Source organism: Cololabis saira, chromosome 10, assembly GCF_033807715.1.
Source record: "Cololabis saira isolate AMF1-May2022 chromosome 10, fColSai1.1, whole genome shotgun sequence".
NCBI lineage: Eukaryota > Metazoa > Chordata > Actinopteri > Beloniformes > Belonidae > Cololabis > Cololabis saira.
This window is the reverse complement of record NC_084596.1, coordinates 11,270,702-11,294,958: the sequence shown is the minus strand read 5'-3', so window position 1 is coordinate 11,294,958 and position 24,257 is coordinate 11,270,702. Positions and strand designations below refer to the sequence as shown.

The 24,257-nt window shown below is 41.5% G+C and overlaps 1 protein-coding gene across 3 annotated transcripts in view; it reads left to right on the top strand.

The window, feature by feature from the left end:
* The window catches only part of LOC133452412 (disco-interacting protein 2 homolog C), a 237,252-nt gene that overhangs the window by 199,418 nt on the left and 13,577 nt on the right, over positions 1-24,257 (top strand). For 2 of the 3 annotated variants that reach the window (XM_061731689.1, XM_061731691.1), the window contains exons 24-32: positions 6,785-6,865; positions 8,078-8,201; positions 9,135-9,256; positions 10,843-10,954; positions 12,221-12,330; positions 17,025-17,155; positions 18,802-18,970; positions 19,715-19,885; positions 22,564-22,593. In XM_061731689.1, the coding sequence (XP_061587673.1) occupies positions 6,785-6,865; positions 8,078-8,201; positions 9,135-9,256; positions 10,843-10,954; positions 12,221-12,330; positions 17,025-17,155; positions 18,802-18,970; positions 19,715-19,885; positions 22,564-22,593 (1,050 nt within the window). The remainder of the gene's footprint in view (positions 1-6,784; positions 6,866-8,077; positions 8,202-9,134; positions 9,257-10,842; positions 10,955-12,220; positions 12,331-17,024; positions 17,156-18,801; positions 18,971-19,714; positions 19,886-22,563; positions 22,594-24,257) is intronic. The other variant, XM_061731690.1, reaches the window with a different exon arrangement.

Here is a 24,257-nt window from a genome sequence, read left to right as displayed (position 1 = left end):
CAAAAAAGGAAGTAGTTAAATACTAGTTAATTATTCCACCTAATGGATGTGCAGAAGTTTGGGCACCAATCGGTGAGACTCGTTCATCTCTTTACTTTATTATGTCAAACATTAAGAGTTGAGCTTGGAAAAGGTTGTTTTTTTTCACCTAAAGTTTAATTACGGATTGATTTGACAAAACTTTGCTCAAAAATATGAAAATATCGGAAGAATGAGGAGGCCGGTGAATGTAATGTTCCCGAACAGCTCCCTGATTGATCAGTAGCAGATATTGATGAGTTCCTGGAGAAATGAAACCACCAGCGAGTCGTTAATTACTCAGTAATTAGTTCCTGCTCACAAAGAGTTATTACCCACAAGCCCCTGGCGTCTTTTTGTTCTTTACGTTGCCCGAAGCGAAGCATCTTATAAAACTAACAAGCAAGACGTTTCCTCAGCTCAACATCTGGTCCAGAGGTGGTCAGACTCTGTCCCTGCCACCTTCATCTCCTCAGATTTCACCAGGACGCTCAAGGAGCCGGAGCAGGCTGTCAGGTTGAGAGGAGGATCAGAATAAGATCTTTACTGAGCCGTTCTCATCGCTCATCTGCACCCTCATCGATCGCTTCCCTCCTCTGTCCACTCATTCACCCGTCCATCACTCCCCCCGCCCTCCTGCACCTCCATCCCCCCGAAAACCAACCCCTCTGTGTGGATGAGCTCTTCTTCAGACCTTTTTAAAAACCTTTTATTTCTTTCAATTAGGTCTTGAAAATGTACCTTTCTGTTTCCCATTTTCTTTGTTTTCTTTACTAAATGTGACAAATTTTTTTCTGAAGCTGAAACGGTTTCCGCAAGTCTTTAAGCTCTGTAGCAATACCACTTCTGACCACGTGGGGGCAGCACATCACAGGGAGTTGTATATTACTAAAACCAAGTGGAGGTGTTAAGGCTGAATTATGGTTCTGCGTTAAATCAACGCAGAGCCTACGCCGTAGGGTACGCGGCTACGGCGTAGCCTGACGTGCACCTCCCAAAAAATGTAACTACGCGTCGAGGCGACGTAGACCCAACGCAGACCGAGAGGGCTGTGATTGGTTCGCTTCGTAGCAACACATTTCCGGTTCCGGTTCGTGAAGCAGTCGTGAACTTTCAGCGCTCTTTTCTGCGTGTGTGTGGGATTTTTTTTTTTTGGAACGTTTTGGTTTTTTGCACAATAGTTGTCCTCATCTCTTTGATTCACTGTGACCGTAAAAGCCGGAAGCTAAACAAAGTATCAACTAGCGCTCTGGGGGGGGTTTGCAACGGCGTAGGCTCTGCGTTGGTTTAACGCAGAACCTTAATTCAGGCGTAAGGATTTCTGGGACTTTTACAGGCATAAGAAACACTGCAGTTCCTCGACTGACCACTGGGGGGGTTGGATCCTGCACTGCGATGCTTGAAACGAGGATACAAGAATGGATGTAGATTAATATTAATTGATTAGCATCACAGAATAGTATGTTAGTACCAGGAACAAGAGGTTTGAAGTGGGAGACTTCACAGGTCCAGGTCTTACTGGCTCAGTGGGCCGGACTAGAAACCGTCACTGTGAGTTCATGAGACGGTCCGGAAAAACTGATCCTTTTTAGCTCCTTCTGGAGTGTTTTTATCCAGTTTACCAAAGTCTACCTTCTGCAGTTGCCACGGTTACCATCCTTCCTCTGTTTCAGAGAGCCGAAGCACAGCAGAGAGGGAGGGGGAGGGGCCTTCCTTCAAATTCTTAAAGTGCACCAGAAAAGTAAATCTATTGCACAGGATGCAAAAAGACTCATTTTAAACCGATATTTAGCTAAATACCACACTTCTGACTGCAGTTGGTGAATCTTATCTCCATGATGTTTATTGTCTGGTAATGTGGTAATTGATGAGTTTATGGAAAGACGGTTGAGTGATTGGTTTAAGGAAAAGCTGACTTTAGCGTGGGGATGGACGGTCCATCAGCTTTTCATTTACCCACAAAACTCATGTTTTAGCCACAAGTAAAGTCAGACTGAAATACTAAAACAAGCCTACAGTTTAACTGAAGCTGAGCCGCTCATAAAAATCTTAAACTGAGCGACCGATGTGCGAGGTCAAAACGTTCCCGCTGCACATTCTTCCCTTTTAAATACTAGTTTCTGTGTCGGAAAAGGTGTAAACGTATATTTTTGTCCCCGTTTGCGGTTTAAGCATCTGGCGCCCGGCGCTGAGGGAGACCCGGAGTAATTATGTAGGACATGGATGTGTTCGGAGCCGCTTTCCCCCCCCGCCGTGCATTGAGGGTCCTTGATAGCGCCTTTTTTATTTGTCTCCTTTTCTGTATTTCTCTGTTTTTTTGGGAGAGAATCAAACGGCAGTAAAATCATCAGCGCCACATCTGATTTCTGTCGACGGCCTTGGATTTAACGAAAGCGAGGCCTTCCTACAGACGTGAAGTCTTCATGTGCGACACGCCGGTCCTCCCTCGCCGCGATAACGGCGCCTTCATCTGCTGCCGGGTCCCAGTTTCTTTTATCTGAGGCTTTAATCCAACCCTGCTGGTGTGTTAAGGCGTTTAGCTTCTGCTCTCCAACGGTAGATGTTCCTATTTGCTGCAGGAACTGTGGGAACTGGGAAGCAGGCAGGCTGTAATTTGTCGTATGAAAGTTTAATGAAAGCTCGGTCAAGCCGACAAGCATCCGAGTGATGTTTGTGTCTGTCTGGAGGGGGGGTTGGGGGGGGTTTGCTGGCGGTAAATGAGGGCGTCTTCCTGCAGCCAGACTTTGAGGTCCGACTTCACAAGCTCACGCAGGAAACTTGGACGGCGAGGAGCTGACTGATGGCTGATCTACCGTTTAAAGAGTTACTGAGGGATTAATATCGTAACAGCATCAGTCACAACCTGAATATTTGATTTCACACAGGACCTCCACTTTAACAGAGATATATTCCTTTTTGATTTTGTTTTATAAAAACATTTATTTTAACAATGAAGCAAATTATTGTAAAGTAAGTAAATAGAAAGGTCACAAACCTCCTCATGAAGATGAATCCACAAACAATTAAACTGAAATTGAGCCCATTCCTTGTTCAAAAATGAAACTAAAGTCTGTTTGTTGAAAGTTGTTTCTTCAGGGATTAATAAAGTATTTGGAGTTGAATTAAAAATAAAATGGCAGCAGATTTGAGGTTTACAGAGACATTTTATTTCACATTTTGCTACTTAAACATCTGAAACGAGGTCTGATGAGGCTAAATGTATAGAAGCTTGTTAGCCTGTAAAAATCTATAATCTATACATCGTTGTTAAAGCCGCAGCGTTCAAAGCGCATGAAAAAAGTAGTGGGTTATAGTTTGGAAAGTACTGTAGCTGAAATGAGGTCTGATGGAGCTGAAATGAGGTCTGATGGAACTGTAACGAGGTCTGTCAGTGCTGAAATTAGGTTTGCCGGAGCTGAAATTAGGTTTCACTTAGCTGAAACAAGGTCTGATGGAGCAGAAACGAGGTCTGTCATGATGAAATGAGGTCTGCCGGAGCTGAAATGAGGTCTGCCGGAGCTGAAATGAGATCTGATGGAGCTGAAACGAGGTTGTCAGAGCTGAAACGAGGTGCAGCAGAACAGAAACCAGCGGCGTCAGAGCTCTGCTGAAACCTGAGGTCGCTCAGCCGGTTGCCAACGGCAACACGGGACGATCGACTGCAGGTCCAGGTGGACTTCCGCTTGTAAAAGTCCTGAAATGATCCTCGCAGCTCCTTCTTCTGACCTGTCACTCAGGTCCAAGCTGACGCTCGCTTATTAATATAATAATAAGCGATAATATTGGTGCTCGGTTATACTGTGAGGCACGGTGGTGGAGAGGTGATGGTCTGGGCTCGGTTTGAAGTTTTTCTTCAGTCCAATCTCCCCTCCTGGAGCTGGTGCTCGGTTGTGGACAGTCATCAGGACCTGGCAGCTGGTTGGCCACGCCCACTTCACCTCAGGCGCCACAAACCACCTGTCAGCGGCGTCTGGCAGCACAGACCGACTTCCTCCGGCAGAGCAGAAAGGCAGACGGCATAAATTACATCCAGCAGCGAGTCTTGAAAAATTCATGAGACCAGAAACCTCCTCTCCCTCGTGGCTCGCCGCCGTCTCGCCTCTCCATCACTCTGACCCGGCTCTCGCCGAGCGTGAAGTCCTGCGGCGCCCTCCAGTACGTTAACCTCTTTCTGCTTCTGCCGAGTCAGCGCCTCCTCCCAACTCTCCGAGTCTTCATGGGTTCCCGTCCCAACGAGGACCAGAACCGGGGGGTTTGGGTCCAAAAATGCTTCAAAGTGACAGTCCAGCTGTAAAAACGCCACCATTTAAAGAGTTTATCAGTGTTAATAATGACTTAGTTTTTCATCAGGAGTGTGAGGGCTGACACTGTGATTGTAGGGAGCCCAGACTTATTCATTAATGTTTTTAGATAGATTTTTTTTAAAACTCCTGAACTAAATGAACTTTTCTTTAGAGAAAATGCTGGATATTTCAGCTTAAATTTCTAAATGTTATATTAGTTCAATGAAGTTCATATTATCTATATTTACTATAGCTTGTTTGGTTTCTCTGTTATCGGATGCAGTTTGTCATGAAATACCTGAAAAATGCCTGATGCTTCATGTCCAGCTGTGTCTGGTGACAGAATAAATCAGACAAGTTAAAATAATTTGTTTACTGCTTGAGCTGTTGCAATTTCTTTCTTTTTTTGCACTTTAAATGGATATTGAAATGCCTATTTGAGTTATTTATTTCTTAGTTATTTCAAAATAGTTATTGTGAAATTATTATTTCAATAGTTATTTTACAGTCATAAAATCCAGGCAACACTAACCCAAATCAATATCGAATCGGATCGAATCAAATGGTGATAATCGATTCTGAATCTTAAGAATCTGAATCAAATCGATTCTTGACATTTGAATCGATACCCAGCTCTAATAGATAGATAGATAGATAGATAGATAGATAGATAGATAGATAGATAGATAGATAGATAGATAGATAGATAGATAGATAGAACTTTATTCATCCCCGAAGGGAAATTCAACTGTCCAGCAGCTCATCAAAACATAAAAATCAACCACACTTCCACTCAGACAATAAAAGCACATTAATATTAAAATAAACATGAAATATAAGGTTTAAAAATATCATGTTTAAACCTGCTTTTGGGATTTTTCCACTCAGCTTTTGCCCTTTGACCTCCACCCTTTATTTGACCATGGGAGGTTCAGAGGTCCCCGAGTTTCATGCATCAGGCGTGAAAATCCGGTATTTAAAGGGTGAACTTTATTCGTCTCTGGTACCTTTTATATATATTTTTTTTTTAATTTTCTTTTTATTGAACATTTTCACACATATTCTGCATATAACTGGTACACAATGGTTCATTTTTTTTTCTTTTTCCCCAGTAGTACAGTAACATATAATAAAACATAACAATATTCCTCTGTCTTTTACTTTGGATCAAGAAAAGTATTAGTATGCCTGTTTATAACCTTATGACCAATTGACTTAACAGGGTTTTACCATGTCATCAATGTCGCAAATATGATGAAATAAAATAAAAAGAAATAGAACATTTCAACACCTGTAGCTATGAACTAGGGGTCTTTGTTCCCAAGATGTACAACTCAAATAAAGTCTGACCTAATTGGTTTTATGTACTCTAACCAGCTTTCCCAAATCCTTTTAAATCTGTCCATCTCTAGTCTCACAGAGAAAGTTAACTTTTCCATCCCATATATATTGTGTATAACCTCAACCCAGTCCTCGAGCTTAGGTGCCTCATCCTTCATCCACTTTCTGGTAATTGCTTTCTTACTTGCAATCAACATTATCCTAAAAATATGTTTGTCCCCAAATCTTGTAAAATCTATGTCCAGTTTCCCCAAGTATAATACCTTGAATTTAGGTGGAAGATTTACCTTCAATACTTTGTCCATACAGTTCTTAAGTTCCTGCCAGTAGCTGCGAATAGAGGGACAACCCCAGAACACGTGAAAATGGTCAGCTTTATCACCTTTTATATATTTTATGTTTTTTTATACTTTTGGTTGGTACTTTCTTTGGTTAGTGGTTGCTGTTTTTAAAGCTCTTTAAAACTATACACAGCCCAGCTGGGCCTGTGATTAAGTCCCTGCCCCACCGCGATTGGCTCGGTACGTTCTGTACCGGTGGAAATCAAGAATGTTAGAAACCCTTTGGTCAAGTAATGAAACTAAATCTAAACTTCAGTTTAGGCTTTTTTCTTATTAACGCAACTAGGAAGTAAATGAAGCTGTAATGGCTTCGTTAATGGCATCCACACATGATTTATGAGCGGGATTTCTGTTTTTTTAAAGCTCGCCTACGAGGCGTCACAAACACTGGTGATGATAAAATATCACGACTGGAAAATATGAGGAGAATAATTCCTCCAACCTCACATCCTCATCCATCCCTGGAATATGAAGTTAATGCATGTTTTGTTACCTTATACGTTGTTTACTTAATCTCACTGCTTCATAACTTTGTTGCTGATTAGTGCAGAAGGTTTGACCTTATTGGGATATTTGTATGTTTGCTCATGTCTCCTTTGTGACCTTCAGGACAACAAAGTCTGTCTTAAATGGTGCTGAACTTGTGTTGAAATGAATAATTGATTGAAAACATGGATTTATTGTGATGAGCGCTCCTCCAGTGTGACGGGGAGAAAAGAACCTCCTGTTTTCAGTGTTTTAGTTGTTGATTTCCTCGTTGGAGGAGCTCCAGTCATCATTCCAGCTGTTTCTGTTTTCCAGTTCCTGTTCCTGTCGGAGGTGTTGCAGTGGAGATCTCAGACCACCCCGGACCACGTCCTGTACACACTCCTCAACTCCAGGGTACACACACACACACACACACACACACAGCTTTTGTTTGTTTGTTTCATTCATGTATTGTACTTGATCGCTCAGATAATTCCTGTATTAGTTGATTTGTTGTATTTTGTATTTTCTGACGCCCGTCGGCCTCAGTTGCCCGTTCACTAGCTTTCGCTTTTGTTTCCATCTGCGGTTGCCGTGGCGACGGCCCTGCATGTAGAGGTTGCTCGGCCCCAACACACCTGGTTTAAATTAGTGGACCTTTGACAGACTAATGAACACTTTAAATAAAAGTCGGAAAGGTTGGATTCTGATTGGTTGATGCTAAGAATCGGATTTGGGTTTACGGACAAAACTAGCTGGTTCTTCCTGCGTCTCCCAGGTAACCAGTTCTGACTCCTGTATAAAACACCCACCGTGTTATATTATTATTATTATTATTATTATTATTATTATTATTAATATCTTTATTATTATAATTAATTATTATTATTATCTTTATTATTATTATTATTAATAATAATCTGTGTTATTATTACTATTAGTAGTAGTAGTAGTAGCAGTAGTATCATTGTTATTATTTATTTATTATTAATTTATTATAATGTATTACTTTTAATTATTATTTATAATTATTGATTCATATTATTATTCAGACACAGAAATGTAAAAATATAGAAATTTACATTCAGGAATTGTATAAATAAAAACTGAAAGTGTGCAGTTATTTATGTGTTTATTCAGGTTTGTGTCATCCATGGTCTGCCGTATCAAAAATCTGAACCTCGTTAATTATCACCAGAACTAATTCAATATTCCTCTTTTTAAGAACCGGCTGTTTTAGTTGAGTAGTTGACAGTTTCTGTATTTTATTCACACAAACCCTCAACAAATTCATAAATAAAATAACAAGCTTCAAATGGTTTCAGAAGTGGAGGTTCATTAAATGACCCTGTAAAGCTGCGACCCAAAGGAAGAGACAAAAACACTTTCCTGGTGTCACAAATTCTTATTTCGAGTGCGTTTGTAAATAAATATGACGGTTAGGTTAGTTTGCATAATGGAAATCTGATCCGCTGGTTTGTTCACAGTTGTTAGTCCCGGAGACGCTTCAACAGGAAATACGATGAGACGGCTGCTGATGGAAGCTGTCAATCACCTGACTGTGTGTGTGCGTGTGTGTGTGTGTGTGTGTGCGTGTGTGTGTGTGTGTGTGTGTGTGTCCTCCAGGGCACCATAGCCAGCTCTCTGACCTGTCTCCAGCTGCACAAGAGGGCAGAGAAGATCGCCGCCATGCTGGGTGAGCGGGCCCACCTGCAGGACGGCGACCACGTGGCGCTGGTCTACCCTCCAGGTGAGCGGCGGACGCAGCGACGGAGACTCGCCTCGCGCCGCACGTTTGTGTCTTTGCACTGCTGAATGCAGAAGAAACTGAACTGAAGAAAAACTCTTAAGAGGCAAAATGAACCAATCAGAGAGCAGTGGGCGGGGCTTAGCGAGACGAGCGCTACAACAGAAATCATAGCTACGTCCGAAATCCCATATTTCCACCTTAATGAGTAGCAAAAACAGTATGTGAGATTTTTTAGTGCGTCCGAAACATTAGAACGTACTCAATAGTATGAGCTATCCATACTCATTACGGAAAAATGTATTAGTGTGGATTGATGGACACTAGCTAAGCAGAAACTTCCTACAATGCAATGCAGCGGTCTTTGGTTGCTAAGTGTTGCGCAGATACTTAGCAACCAACAAAAATGGAGGATAACGTTACCGGTATCGAGCAAAGCTGCAGCAGCAGCACCAACACCATCACGCTTCAATTCAAATGTGAGGAATTAGGTGTAATTTTCGTTTTGGTTTCCATAAGATATTAGCCAGATGAGTTCATCATTTATCACATTATTCTTATTCTTCTTCTGTTTCTCGTTAGAAGTTGAAGAGGTAAGAATAAAACCACACAGCGCAGGAGAAATGTCATCTTGTTTGGGCCAGGATAAACAGGAAAGAGTGGTGCACTGCTACTGCTGCTGTTACCATGGTAACAGCTGCTACTGCTGCTGTGACAGGAGTTGTTACCATGGTAACAACTCCCCCTCCCAACGGCAGGAAGTGCCGTGTGGCTCTGAGTAGTATTAATGTATACTACTGATATTTACTCAAAAGTGTGCCGAACTTAAGTATACTTTTTGAGTATATACTGTTTAGTATGGCATTTTCAGACGCACCGCATGTTTCAACTGGGAATGAAATAATTATGATGCCACTTTGCTCCGTCCCCCCCCAGGCATGGACCTCATCGCCGCCTTCTACGGCTGCCTCTACGCCGGCTGCGTCCCCATCACGGTGCGGCCGCCGCACCCGCAGAACATCGCCACCACGCTGCCTACCGTCAAGATGATCGTGGAGGTAAGTGTTTACACCGGCAGCCCCAAAGATGTCTACAAACGACGTTGTTGTAAAAATAAAAATAGCGGTAGCACGAAGAAGAAAAATAAAAAGAAAAGAGAAGAAAATAAGAGAAGAGATAACAGAAAATGGAGAAACATAGCGACAATCTGGAGTAAAGTGGGTGGAAGATCGGCAGGTTAACCGGCAGCTGAGGAGAAGTTATGATGCAAACTTCAAGATGATGATTTGAATGAAGCAAAATAACATGCTTTTTCTCTCGAATATAATGTTATAATCATTTGTTTCAGATGTACTGTAATTAATTTCGGTATAAAAATTGAATATTGTGTTCAAAAAGTATTTTTTTCAAACTTGAAAAAGAGGGGGTCGTCTTATAATCAGGGTCGTCTTATATTTGGGCCGATACGGTACTGGTTAGGGCTGGGGATCGATTCAAATGTCAAGAATCGATTCGATTCTGATTCTTAAGATTCAGAGTTTTTTGAGCTGTTGCATGAATGATATGACTGTAGTTATGCAACATATTACTACTAGTATTATATTGAGATTCAACAGCAAGTATTGCAGCTAATGATGCTGTAAGGACCAATCACGTCCCAGAATGCTGATATAACTGCTTTCAGAAACATCGTGGGTCAGAATTACCAAACAGATCCAGGGAGGAAACAGAGACGTATGAAATCGCTTTTAGTTTTTCTCACATTCCGTTTTAATTTTTTCCATTTTCGGTCTATTTCGGTTTTTAACTTTTGAAAATTTGGTTTTTAGCATTTTATGCAAATGTAACCCCAAGACAGTATATAAAGTAATAAAATATAGATAATTTATGCAATTATAACTGAAAACTTTAATGTTTTCATACCTTTAAACATATTTAAAGGCAAAAACATGGCACTAGTTATTCTTGTGTCCAACAAAACATTCCTTTTTTGGGCATAGACAAAAAAAGACCAAAAGTTGTCCATCTCCAATCGATCTTTAGACATACGAATCGATCTTTAGAAATTAATATGAGAATCGATTTAGAATCAGAAAATCTATTTGTTTCAACACAGGCCTGGTAACTGATCAATAGCTGAGGTGGCGGAGGATGGATGTTTTTAATCTTTTTTTTAATAACGATGAGAAGAAGTAATACTTTTTTTATTTCAAATAAAAGCCCTGGGAAACCAGAGGCGGGTTATAAACGAGGAGGATAAATCAGGCTGCCGCTGTGATGCTGCGTTGTTGAGCTAACAGTAAAAAGGAAATATTAGCAGCAGCTTCACTTTTCTTTTCATTTAATCTGGAAATCTTAATTTGGAAAACCTCAATATGACATAAAGAATCTTCAGTGATGAATTATAGTCTCTGACTGATACTAAAAAACACATTTTTCTACATATATGAGGTTAGATGGGGACAGAGCCCGTCTCATTCAGGACGTGAATGTTGTATTTATGCGAGCGAGGGATGAGTCTGATTGAACGGCAGATGAAGCCGGAGGTCGCAGCTGCAGCCGCTCCGGAGCAAATCTCACGGCTGGCCAGCTCCAGCTCCGGCTCATCGACCCCCGTCTGACCCGTCTGTGCCGGATCCTGCAGGTGAGCCGCTCCGTGTGCGTCATGACCACGCAGGTCATCTGCAAGCTGCTGCGGTCCAAGGAGGCGTCGGCGGCCGTGGACGTCCGGACCTGGCCCCCCGTCATGGACACAGGTGCAAACACACTTTTTACAGATGAAAACATGTAAAAACAGCACAAAACAGGTAGATTAGTAAGAAAACAGGTGTGCTGACACTATTCTATGCAAACACAGCCCTCTAAACAAACCTTGTTGCAGCACCGACCCGACACCTTGTCTCATCATAGTGGTGTAGTTAGGCGGCGTGGCCACCAGGGGGCGGCGGCGAGTTGGCTGAAGAAGAAATCGTTTTATTTGTTCTGATTCAAAAAGCGGCGAAGTGAAGAGACCGAGAAATGATGCGTAAACACAGTTTTTTAAAACAAATAGACTCAGAAACCCCAAAGCCATCACCTTCCTAAACACCCATCATCACCATCACACGGAAACCTTCTGGGCATTAAATACTTTTTTTTTTACTTATCTCGTACTTTATATTTTCTTTTATATTTTCACCAAATATTTTTTATTTTTTTTACTTTATTTTTTTACTAATCTTCTGAGCATTAAAAAAACTACATGCATCAGCATGTAAAGTCATGTGCAATAACTGTATTGAAAACCTTGTGTAGTTTCCTTTAGCATCTCTTTTTGTTGAATTAACCTTTTTTATTTTTTTTTAATTATTTTATTTATTTATATATTTTCTTTGCACTCTACATGAGGACCTTCGATGAAGCACCTGTAATAAGAGCTAGTGTGATAAAGGCAATAAAGGATCATGAATCTTGAATTCAAGATCCTTTATTGAAACACTTTATGACGTCGTAAGTTTTCATCTTCGTTGTTTTCTCGTGTTTAGTTCAACACTTGACTCAGTACTGCCCCCCCAGACTTCCGGTGGTATTACTCCACTTTCGCTCTTATTCCTGAAGGACTTAAAAAAAAAAGACGCTCTCACGGCAGGACATGAACCTTCTTTTGTGGTGCAACCCTTTTTTTTTATATCAACTTTATTATTTATCCACAAAAAGCGTTTGACTTGAACATCGGAGCTTCACGTCTGAATCATCTCGTCCCTGGTTTGGGGGCTCACACGACCTGGAAATAGCAATGATGGAGGTTCAAGACATAAATGGTGCCTGGAATCTGACAAAATGATTGATTAGCCTCAAGAAATACCCGGTTAAAGTTGATGAAAATACGTTTGTTAAGAGTCAGCTGCTCGTCAAGGATTCTGGAGATTAGAAAGATAAAAGACTTGCTCCTCTAATTCTGGACGATGGTTTGTTGCTGTAACGTGTTAAAGCAGCTCTGATGTGACCATGCTGATTTATTTTAAATGTTTTTCTTTCCTCAGATGATTTACCAAAGAAAAAACCCCCGCTGCTTTACAAACCGTCGAACCCGGACACCCTGGCCTACCTGGACTTCAGCGTCTCCACCACCGGCATGCTGGCTGGAGTCAAGGTAAACACAGACACATGGACACCACAACAACCTGCAGCTTTAGTTGATACAGTTGTTTTTTTAAATGATTTTTGGACTCCAAAAGATAAACAAAAGGGAATAAAAGTTAACCTCAAAAGCACTCCGGTGCAGAGACGCTCCTTCACAGTCGCGACTGAAGTCCCTCCTTCACTCCCTCCTTCACTCTTACCGCTCCGTCTGCACCTGAATCATCTGAAACCCGCTTTTATCCGCCGTCCTGACATCCTCCCCGGTTAAACTTCCTCCTCCTGCAGCTCACTGAAGCAGTAGAGGATGTTTTATTCAGCGTGGTAAAGGTAGAGCGCTGATTGATTCCTGCAGTCGCCTCATTGTTCCTCTGACGAGCTTCCCGGCGGCGCGGCGCGGCGCTGCCCAAATCCACGGAGACCAAACATGACCTTTCCTGGTGTGGGCTCTTTTCTTTGCTCGTAGCAGAAAACGCTCCTCTGTTCCTCGGTGATAAGCGGCAGCGCCGGCGGGAAGGAAGACGACTCTTCAGTCTCTTATTGTGAAGATTTTTTTATTGTGAATATTTTGAGGGAAATCAAGAATCTAAAGGTCCGTTCTCGTCTGGAAATGAGGCCGAAGTGACGTGTGACCGTGGACCAGACGAGGGTCGGTCTCACCTTCGGTCGGACGCGAGGAGGTTTCAGAGGAAACATCAGAGGATGTGGCTCATCGAAGACTTTCTCCGTCACACTCAACCCACAGGGGAATCTTTTAGTTTTCTTCTTTTTAGCTCCACTTTGTTGTTACGTTGGTGGCGTCGAGTTTCGTCCAGCTCACAACAGGAGACCGGTTATCACCAGAACCACATGAATTTAATCACTAGAAACTAGACTTGTAGTCCAGACCGCCTAAACCGAGACCAAGACCAAAAACAAACCTAGTAATGTCCTGATCCTGCGTGATTGTAGAACATCAGCTCCATCCTGGTTCAGCTAGTTTCCATATGAGCTTGTTTTCAACTGCAGCACAATAACACAGAGAAGTGGATGATGATGTTGAACTCACTATAAATGTTTCCATCCATCAGCTGAGATCAGATATGTGTGGCGACTAGGAATGGGCGATATTTTACCGTTCAAGATATACCGTCCAAAAAATTCCCCACAGTAAGAATTTGTCATCTTGCGGTAAAAACGATAAATTCCCGTTGATGATGTTTTTGTGTAACAAACATGGCGGAAGGCGGATCTGAGAGCGAGGAGCTCGTTGTTAAACGAGTCTCCAGCTCCGTTATCCGGAACTGGTTTGGATTTAAAGAGAGAGACGAGGAGCAAACATCATCTATTATGTGCAGAGTCTGCAAAAACAGAAGGAAATGGTTGTTACATTTTGATATAACGTTTGACTATTAGGAAAAAAAATTGCAATAGTATTTAATTTGTGGCATGTTCCAACCACAGGTTAATTTGCACATTTCATTTATATTAGAAGAGGTCATCAGTGAACCTTTATTTATTTGTCCTGTTTATTTATCAAGTTGTATTTTTTTCTACTTTGTGATTTTATAAACTAAGAAAACTTGATTTATAGTTAAAGAGGTGGAGTTGAATTGGTATTTTTTTTTAATCGTCATTTTTATCGTTATCGGGATAAATGCCAGAAATTATCGTGATACATTTTTTAGTCCATACCGCCCATCCCTAGTGGCGACTGCACTACCGCTATTTCTACACTATTGGAGGATTGACTCCAGTGCTTTTAAGGATTGACACGACTACTAACTAGTCCCAAAGTCCTCTAGCAGAATAACCAGCTCCAACACCCCCCTCCACCTCAGAAAAGGAATGGATAGTAAATGTTACTGGTTTAAATTGGACTGAATTTGGAGATGAAACCTGAATTTTACATATTAGACATTGAAATTACATTATTTACCATTAAAGTAATCAGATTACACCGTATATCAGCATCACTGAAATGGACCTGATGCTTAATCAATCACAACGATATGCAAATATTATTCATATATTTATTCAAACAAGGCCGTTATAAACACAACATTAATTAAATACAGACACATGCAGATGCACCAAAACATTAAATCAGATGCAAAATACAAATAGTTTACAAAACTGTACATTAACAAGAGGAAGAACTGCTGATCACCAGATTCTGCCGAGACCGAGACAAGACCACTAAAAAGTGGTCTCGAGACCAAGACCGGTCCCTCCCTCTCCTCCTCTGTCGTTGATCCACAACGTTCCAGACGCCGAACGCTCTTAACGAGATCAAACCTAAGCAGACAGATGGAGAATGGATCTGCGCCGCTCCATTTCTCCCGCTCGTCGCCGGGTGGCTCTAAACATCCTCCTGACAACATCCACGTCTCCTGCGACCGTCGGCGCGTCGCGACTGCAGCACACGGGGAAAAATAAAGAAATAAAAGCCCAACGCTTCGCGAGAGAGCGGCTAAACTGCTCCTTCATTATGATTAATCACTGTGTTTGATGAGCAAATGAGTCAAAGCTGAGAAATCACCGGCACCGCAGGCGGAGCAGGTGCCAGAACCCAGCGGGTCGGTTCTTGTGCTGCTGATCGGAGTATCTCCGCTCACGAGCGTCTCAAGTCACCTGGTTCTCAATAATACTATAAAAAGTGCCTTTGCTGTTCACATAAAACTCAACTTATCATCACAAGCATATCAGAAATGACACCATCCACGACTCTCTATGTCAAACGAATTAAAAGTTATGGCAGAAAATTGGTCCATATTTGATAGTTCCTATCAGATGAAGGGGGGGCGCGCTTTTTGACGTCTATCGTCGCCACGGTAACGCTTTTGACTGAGAAAAGTAATGCCCATCGTCGCAGGATGGAGACGCACATTTTGATATATAACACACCTGGGTGCACGTTATGGTTCGGGCCACATTAATGGCTGAAGAAATGGCATAAATTGTGCAAAAATTATTCATGGGTTTCATGTGACGTCACACAGTACTCGCAGCGCCATCTTAAGGACCGACTTCCAACATGCCGTCTATCTGTTGTGCCGTGGTATGCGACAATAATAAGTCTAAAAAAACGGGATTGACCTTTTATCAGTGCTTTAAGTGGGCCGTGGGATATTGTGATATTTAAATGTTCTATTTTCTTCCTGTCACTCGTGTTGAAAGCCGGTTGAAAGCGCTGTAGGAAACAGTCATGATGAGGAACGGCTGATCCAGTTAGTTGAAATGAGAAGTTATATGATTCATCCTCATTTCACAAAAACCACAATAAAGTGGCAGAAAGAAATAATATCCTAATCCTTGGTGATGGAGACGTCACGGGACGCACCGCGCAGGAGATCGGGAGCGCAAGATGAACATTTGCATTAATAATATGATAAATCATATTTTATGTTTTAATAAAGTTTTATGGTGACATGATGATATGCTTTTACTTTCTAGAGTAGTAACGTTACTGAAAAAGTGAACTGCCTTCTTACTTTTCATTACATAGACGTATCCTGTGCAGGCAATGTATGCCGCGTTCCATTTACCTCGGAAATCGGAACTGGGAACTGCAACCATATTGGAATGGTAACTCGGGGGTGGTGAAGCTTCTCCCACTTTCCCAGTAGGAAATCCCACTTCGAGGGGCGTTCCAGTTGAAAATTCCGACTGGGAACTGGGAAATTCCGACTTCCGAGGACAAATGGAACGCGGCATCAACGCTTATGCTATTCATCACAAGACTGTCACTTACCTTTCCTGTTACCACAAACATTGTTTGGCCTCCACATGATGAAGTTTGGCATCTTTAACCCACCCTGATGTGAAGTAGCAGTAAGCTTCGCTACTTTAAAAGCTTTGAGAGCTTCGCCGGTGTATGGAGAAGGATTGTGGACCAGGTAGATATATATGTCTGCAAACGACAAATCTGGCAGGTTTTTGGCAGACTGGAGTGGAGTCAGTAATTGATTAGCTATTATATACGGATCAAAACCTAAAGTATCAATTTTCTGTAGATACCGTTGCTGTTCTTCGGGAGTTAAGTGAGTTATTAGGTGAGACGTCATATTGGCTGCATGACGTGTGGTCCTCGGTCGGTCCTCAAGATGGCGCTGACAACAAAAAATGTCACGTGACTGAAACCCATGAATACAATTAATTCAAAATGGCCGACTTCCTGTTCGGTTTCGGCCATGGCGCCAAGAGACTTTTCTTTAAGTTGCGACATGATAAAGGGGTGTACAGATTTTCGTTAAAAAAAATAGAAAAAAAAGGACAAGAAATACATAAATAAATTAGAAACATAGGCATTTTTTTTAAGATGAGAGTATAATGACAACTTAAAACAATGAAAAGAGGTAATAGAACGCAAAAAGAAAGGAATATTATTTCAATCTGATGGATAAAATGAAATGATCTTTTACCAACCTCTTTTGAAATTCTAGGAACAAAGAAAAAAGGGAAATTCATATGTCTGAGTGAGTAAGGAGAGTTATATGGAATCATGAGTTCTTTTAAATATGGAAGACAGTGAAAATAAACACATTTAAAAAGGAACTGAAGCCAGTAGTGAAATTGCCGTCTAGATTTGGGTTGCAACCAGTTCAATGAATCAGACATTAAACTGCAGACATTTGGGTTAAAACGGCCTCCGTAGGCCGCTGGGTGGTGCATTGTGGGATGTGAGGGCTTATGGGACTGGAGTTGACGGGGTTTCTGTGCCTGCAGATGTCCCACACCGCCACCAGTGCCTTCTGCCGCTCCATCAAGCTGCAGTGTGAGCTGTACCCGTCCCGAGAGGTGGCCATCTGCCTGGACCCGTACTGCGGCCTGGGCTTCGTCCTCTGGTGCCTTTGCAGGTACGAGTGTGAGAGAACGTAGACGGGGGGACAAAATGAGATAAAAGCTCAATTATTTCCCTTTCTGAAGCAAAGTGTAAACGTGAAAAGCATGCAAAGGTAATTTCTAGTGATGTGCGGATCAATACTGAAATATGGATACTTCTGAGACCAGATCTGTCTGCTCTAAAATCGATTCTTAAATGAAAATATCGATACTTTTGATACTTCAGTCATTAGTGGTGATTTATATCATTAACAGGAATACGGCAGAAAGTAACTAAACTATTAGGATTTTGTCTAAACGACACACTGCTGGTAGGAACTTGTCTTTTCATTTTTATAGTAGTTCTTATTTTGTTTTATTATTCTTTTATTTATTTTAATGGTTTTATTATTTTACTTTAATTTTTCAAACACTGGTTTTTCTGTTGTTGTAACAGCTCGGCCACCTCAGTAAACTACTTTAAAATAAATAGCTAAATAAGTGACTCTGTCTTGTATTCATAAACTATTTAAAATACACCATTTTTTTTTTTAGATTTACCAGGCACATTAGTTGTATTTGCACAATGTATCAGCATTGAATCAGTATCACCGATACCAGCCAGAATTTTACTCAATATCGGATCGGAAAGAAAATCGGTGGTATTGAACATCACTAGTAATTTCAACATGCATTTGTGTTTGTGTGTATGTGTGTGTTACATTGTCCAACTCATCATCTGTGTAGATTATGCAAACTTGTGTCTATGGTAAAGGAAAGGGGCCCCAGTAAAGAGCCCAGCGGCACACCTCTGTTGTGATACGACAGTTCCTTTCAGGTTTTTCTTGAGGAATCAGTTTTAGCGAGCAGAGATACGAGGATGTAGCTGTTTCCTACGTCAGAAGTGACCGAAGCGTCCACCAGGAGATTCATTCCCGTTCACTTTAGATTAGATTAGATTCAACTTTATTGTCATTGCACATGTTAAAGTACAGGGCAACGGAATGCAGTTAGCATCTAACCGGAAGTGCTTGTGCAGTGAAATAAACACAATGTACAGCATATACACATACAGTATATACAAATACATATAAATATGTATGTACACAGTGCAGATTAATACATACTGTTGTTATAAGGTGCAGGTCAGACATGAATGAGTGATAATATACAGGACTGTCTCAGAAAATTAGAATATTGTGATAAAGTTCTTTATTTTCTGTAATGCAATTTAAAAAAACAAATATGTCATACATTCTGGATTCATTACAAATCAACTGAAATATTGCAAGCCTTTTATTATTTTAATATTGCTGATTATGGCTTACAGTTTGAGATTAAGATTCCCAGAATATTCTAATTTTTTGAGATAGGACAGTCCTGTATATTATAAACAGATGAGATGTGATTATATGATTTACAACAGATTTGAGTTACAGTATGTACATGGGTGATTGCAGCATTCCCAGTGTGGAAGTATTTACAGCAGTGCGAGGAGGTAGTTGGTAAAAAAGTCCAGTGCAATTATATTATGTACAGATGTGCAGAATAGTGCAGAGTTAGTGGGTACAAGCCCCGTTCACTTCTGGGGGGGTGGTGTGTGTGACTCCAGTTAGAAGAACTGTGGATAGTTTTGGAGAAATTATTTCGGAGAGTAAAACCCTGCAACCCGTCTCCGCAGCGTTTACTCGGGTCACCAGTCCATCCTGATCCCTCCGTCCGAGCTGGAGGTGAACCCGTCCCTGTGGCTGTCGGCGGTCAGCCAGTACAAGGTCCGAGACACCTTCTGCTCCTACAGCGTCATGGAGCTGTGCACCAAAGGCCTGGGCCTGCAGACGGACGCCCTGAAGGTAGGGGGGCGCTGGGGCTGGCTGGGGCTCGGGCACCTCGTTAGTTCGTTTATCCCAGGGGTCGGCAACCCGCGGCTCTAGAGCCGCATGCAGCTCTTTAGCGCCGCCTTAGTGGCTCCTGGAGCTTTTTCAAAAATGTTTGACCTTTTTTCTTCTTTTCTTTTTTTTACTTTTCTTCTTCTTTTTTTCTTTTGTTCTGTTTTTTTCTCTCTTTTTTTCTTCCTTTTCCCTTTCCTTTTTAATCTCGACATTTCGACTTTTTTCTCGACATTTCGACTTTTTTCTTGACGTTGACTTTTTTCTCACGATTGTAATTCAACATTAATCTTGACATTTCGACTTTTTTCTTGACATTTAGAATTTTTCTCGACATTTCGATTTTTTTCTCGAGATTGTACTTCAACATTAATCTCGACATTTCAACTTTTTTCTCACGATTGTACTTCAACATTAATCTTGACATTTCAACTTTTTTCTCGACACTTCGACTTTTTTGTCGAAATTTCAACTTTTTTCTCAACATTTCAACTTTTTTCTCGAAGTCCGTAATGAAAAAAAAATCTTTCCCCAGTTATAACTAATATAGATACATGCAGCATGTGTTGCCTTCATTCTAAGGCTTATACAAGACTTCATTTTTTGCGGCTCCAGACATATTTGTTTTTTGTGTTTTTGGTCCAACATATTTCAACATTTTGGGTTTCCTACCCCTGGTTTATCCTCACCCGCCTTTCACCCCCCCAGTCTCGAGGGCTGGACTTGTCCCGGGTTCGGACCTGCGTGGTGGTGGCGGAGGAGCGTCCCAGGATCGCCCTGACCCAGTCCTTCTCCAAGCTCTTCAAAGACCTGGGCCTCCACCCTCGGGCCGTCAGCACCTCCTTCGGCTGCAGAGTCAACCTGGCCATCTGCCTGCAGGTCAGCCTCACGCCTCGCTCTCTCTTCTTCTGTGCTGTCGGGTTTTTTAGCCATTTCCCAGAGCAGCATCGCGGCTGAGTTTACTGTAAAATCCTGAGATCTCATTTCATAAGTTAGCTGCTTTGGTTTTTGGAGAAAAAAGTGCATTTCATCATTTTTCATCTTGCTTTTTTTGGGTGTCCATTGATCCGTGTTGACGTGGTGCCGATGCTGACGGGGTTTTTTCAGACACGAGAGAGAAAAAAGGTGTCATAGTTTCAGCGAAGGTTGGTTTCATGCAAACTAGGTGAAGTAAAAAGGTTCTTTCCCCAAAAAACTTCTATAAAAATGTTAAAGATCATAATTTTCCCCTTCAGTCCTGATCAAAAGTACCAAGTACTGAGACTTTTTAATTTTTTAAACCCTTTAAATCCAACATTCAACATCTCTTTTTGAGCCGGACCACAATCAAAGATGGAACAATATGGGTGAGACGATGTTTAACTCAATTCAATTTTATTTCTATAGCATCTATTACAACAGAAGTTGTCTCTAGGATCTTTCCAGAGACCCAGAAAGAATGAAATCAGAAAGTAATATTTCTACAGGTTTTAACAAAAGATTCAACCGCAAATCTGACAATAGCAGACCAAATGTGTGTTCATTGTTAAAACACAACAGTTAAAACCCACTTGACCTCTGGTCAACAGAAAACCTGCCCTAACTCATAACTGAGCCAAAAATAACCCAAATTATCTACAAATATTTCTTCTTTGAGCTGAAATTAATGCAAAACCTTGTGAAGCAACCGGTTAATGCAAGAAAACCAAGCAACTGGACAGAATTGAAGCTAAAGTGAATGAACCGGATCTGATGATGAAGCGCAGTGAAGGGAACAGATGTGCACGTCTGTGGAGAGCCAGCGGCGCAGCGGTGGAAGAGGTTACCGAGAGGCTGACGAGTCTCAGCTGGTCCTGATGAGACCTGGAAGTGGATGTGGGAAAGGCAGCGCTGCAGGGTGTCTACAGGTTTGACTAAGTTAAATTTCAGACTTTTTAAATGCCATTTTCAAACAAAATTTAAGATGACGCCAACTAAGAAATCCAGCGCTGAGGTCGAGGTTGCCAGATCTGACAGGTTCCAGCCCAGACGTGATATAAACCCACCAAAATAATGAAAAACCAGCCTAAATCATACATCGTCTAGGTTAAAACCCTCAATTCTTAAATAGTAATACATTTCAAGTCATAAGCAAATGAAGCTTCACAACACCACTAAATAGCACAAAAAAGTTCAGGCTCCAAACAAAGACGACAATTAAATTGAGTACATTAAAGCAAAAAAATATCAGTGAGTTTATTGTGTAAGTTTCTACTTTTCTCTGCCTACCATGGAAACTTTTTTCATTAATTATTTCTCCTAAATATTTTGTAAAAACTAAGAAAAGTAGTCCAAATTTTATCAACCCGCCCAATTGGACGGAAACCCGCTCAACCTGGCAACCCTGACTGAAGCGTCTAACAAACAACTGGTAAACAGGTTTATTTCTCCTAAAAACAATTAAATACACTTTTCCTTTTCAGAGTGTAAGAAAACTTTTTAATGATGACTGGATAAAATCCCTCTAAAATTAAGACCCTTGGATTGAGATTTAAGACAAATTAAGACATTTACAGGCCTTGTTTTAGCTAATTGGAATTTTTAAGGACCTGATTAACGTGGGAAGGCGACTGCTGTCGCTGCTTCAACATCTGGAGAAAAGGAAGAGCTGGTACCTGGATGCTCGGTCCCGACAGATGCTGATCTGTTGAGGAGATGAGCGAAGAATAAACCCCCTTTTCCGCTGGTCCGGCACAGGAAGGCAAACACGTCAAAAATCCTTTTTTTTTAAGTATCTTTGTTGGTCACAACATCTATTTTGGTGGAAACAGACCAACGTTTGTTGGTTTCGCAGCTCAGTGACGCTCTGAAGTGACATCTTGGGTGTTCTGTACTCGTAGAGATCGAGATCCTGACGTCCCACACGTCCCCATCCAATAACAACATCCCACAAGGTTCAGATCACCAACAGAATCTGATTATCGATTGTTTCTGTCATTATATTTGCAAAAAAAAACCTTTGTTGCAGAGATGTTGAAGTTAAACTGATCCCAGTATCGACATGTTGAACTGTTCTTATCTCAGATAACTGAGGTTCTTTCACCTGCCGTCCTTCATCCACATCCATCGTCTCTAAAGCTCCACCGATGCATTTTGATGTAATTTCACTGCCGTCGTTTCATCAGATATGGATTCTTTTAAACGCTTTAAAAGTTGTAGTTTCTCTTAAAGGAAACATTTGTGGTATGACGACATGTTTTGGTTTGATGAAGCTACCTGTTTAACAACCATCGTTCAGACCTTTGACCTTCGTCAGCTGGTCCAGACGGACCTCTAACCGCATGGAGTCGGACCATTTCAACTCTGCAGCTTGAAACGACTAATATCCGCCGGAAAACCCGGTTTTCCGTTCTAACCGCCTGTTTGGTTTCTTTGAGTTTTCCATTTTGATATTTTGTTTTTCTTCCCTTTTTCTTCATTTTAATACATAACCCCACCCTCATTTCTCATACTTGGTTTTGTCTCCACCCTCCCTCCTTCTTGACTTCCTCCTCCTCCTCCTCGTCCTCCGTCGTCGTCCCTCCTCTCTGCTGCTGCAGCCTCACAGGCTGGGGAAGCTTGCCGACCAGGTAGGGAACCATCAACCTTCCCCCACCTCCACCGTTTGTCAGCACGCTCCACCAGACGCCTCCTCCCTCCTCACCTCCTCCGTGAGCATGTTCAGGGGCCGGTGCCTCCCTGACGATGCTAAAGGGGGCCAGAGGACGCCTGGGGGGGCTCGTCCTAGTCTCTTCCTGTGTGCAGGGCCGTTGGTGGCAGATTATTAAAAATAAACACCAAAGTGGTGGCGAAAACTTTTTGCATGGATGAAAGTGTGGCTTGATGCGGGGCAGGTCGTTAGGCTCTTCTGGCTGAACCATCGGTGCAGATGTAACCAGTACTCGAGTTGTAAAATAAAATCAGGGGGGATGGTGGATTTTATCATATGGTGACAGATAATTTGTGCTGATTACAAATAATATAATATATTACAAATAATAGCAGTGACCAAAACACCTGCAGAAATACTGCAGGAATGACATAGCAGCAGTTAAATGCAGCCTTCTGTAAGCTTTAAATATCCACTGGGCTTACATCAAATACATCAAAACACAACAATAAAAAACACTTTTCTGAACTTATCAATATGACTCTGTCCTTCACAGGATAAGTAACATGGATCACTGCAAAAACTCAAAATCTTAACAAGGATATTTGTCTTATTTCTAGTTAAAATTTCTCATTTTAGTAAAAAAAAAAAAAAAATCCCATTACACTTAAAACAAGACTCATCACTGGAAAAAACAACAATTTTCACCTGTTTCAAGTAGATTTTCACTTGAAATAAGTAGAAAAATCTGCCAGGGGAACAAGATTTTTTTGCTTGTAATAAGAAGATAAATCTTGTCCCACTGGCAGATTTTTCTACTTATTTCAAGTGAAAATTGACTTGAAACCGGTGAAAATTGTCAAATAAGTTATTTTTCCGGTGATTACTCTAAATGTTGAAATAGCAGTAAAACCACATTCATTGATGAAATGACATAAGGGATGGAAAGGGGGGATGGCAGTTTTACAGGGGGGATGATTTTGGACCGTTTTTATTTCAGGGGGGGATGCCATCCCCCCTCATCCCCCCTCAACTCCAGTACTGGATGTAACGACCCCTCCGTGTCCCGCGGCCCCTGAAAAACACCCACCGCTCACAAACTAACGACCGCCATAAATCCTCACGGTTCTCCCCCGACAGGGATTTGCTCGTGGGTTTCCTGGACACCCACCAGAGCTGGTCCGGTCCGGCCCGGTCTGAGCTGAACCCGCCCCACCCCAACCATGTTGTTGGATTCAGATTTAGTTTCCAGCTCCGGCTGCAGGATTAGTCGCCTAAACCGACGCTCTTAATGCTTTGACCAGGCAAATAAACACCGGGGACAAATGAGAAGTCAAGTTGAGATGATTTCAACATTTAAACTATCTTGTTTAAGTGTTTAAACGTTAAAAACGTGTTTTTTTTCCAAAGAGAAACCTTTGACATTTGAGAGCCAAAAAGATCGTACTTTAATATCACTAGAATATAAATATTATTTTAGGTAACAACACTAGAGCAGGGGTCGGCAACCCAAAATGTTGAAAGAGCCATATTGGACCAAAAACACAAAAAACAAATATGTCTGGAGCCGCAAAAAATGAAAAGTCTTGTATAAGCCTTAGAATGAATAGAGAAAAGTTGAAATGTCGAGAAAAAAGTTGAAAT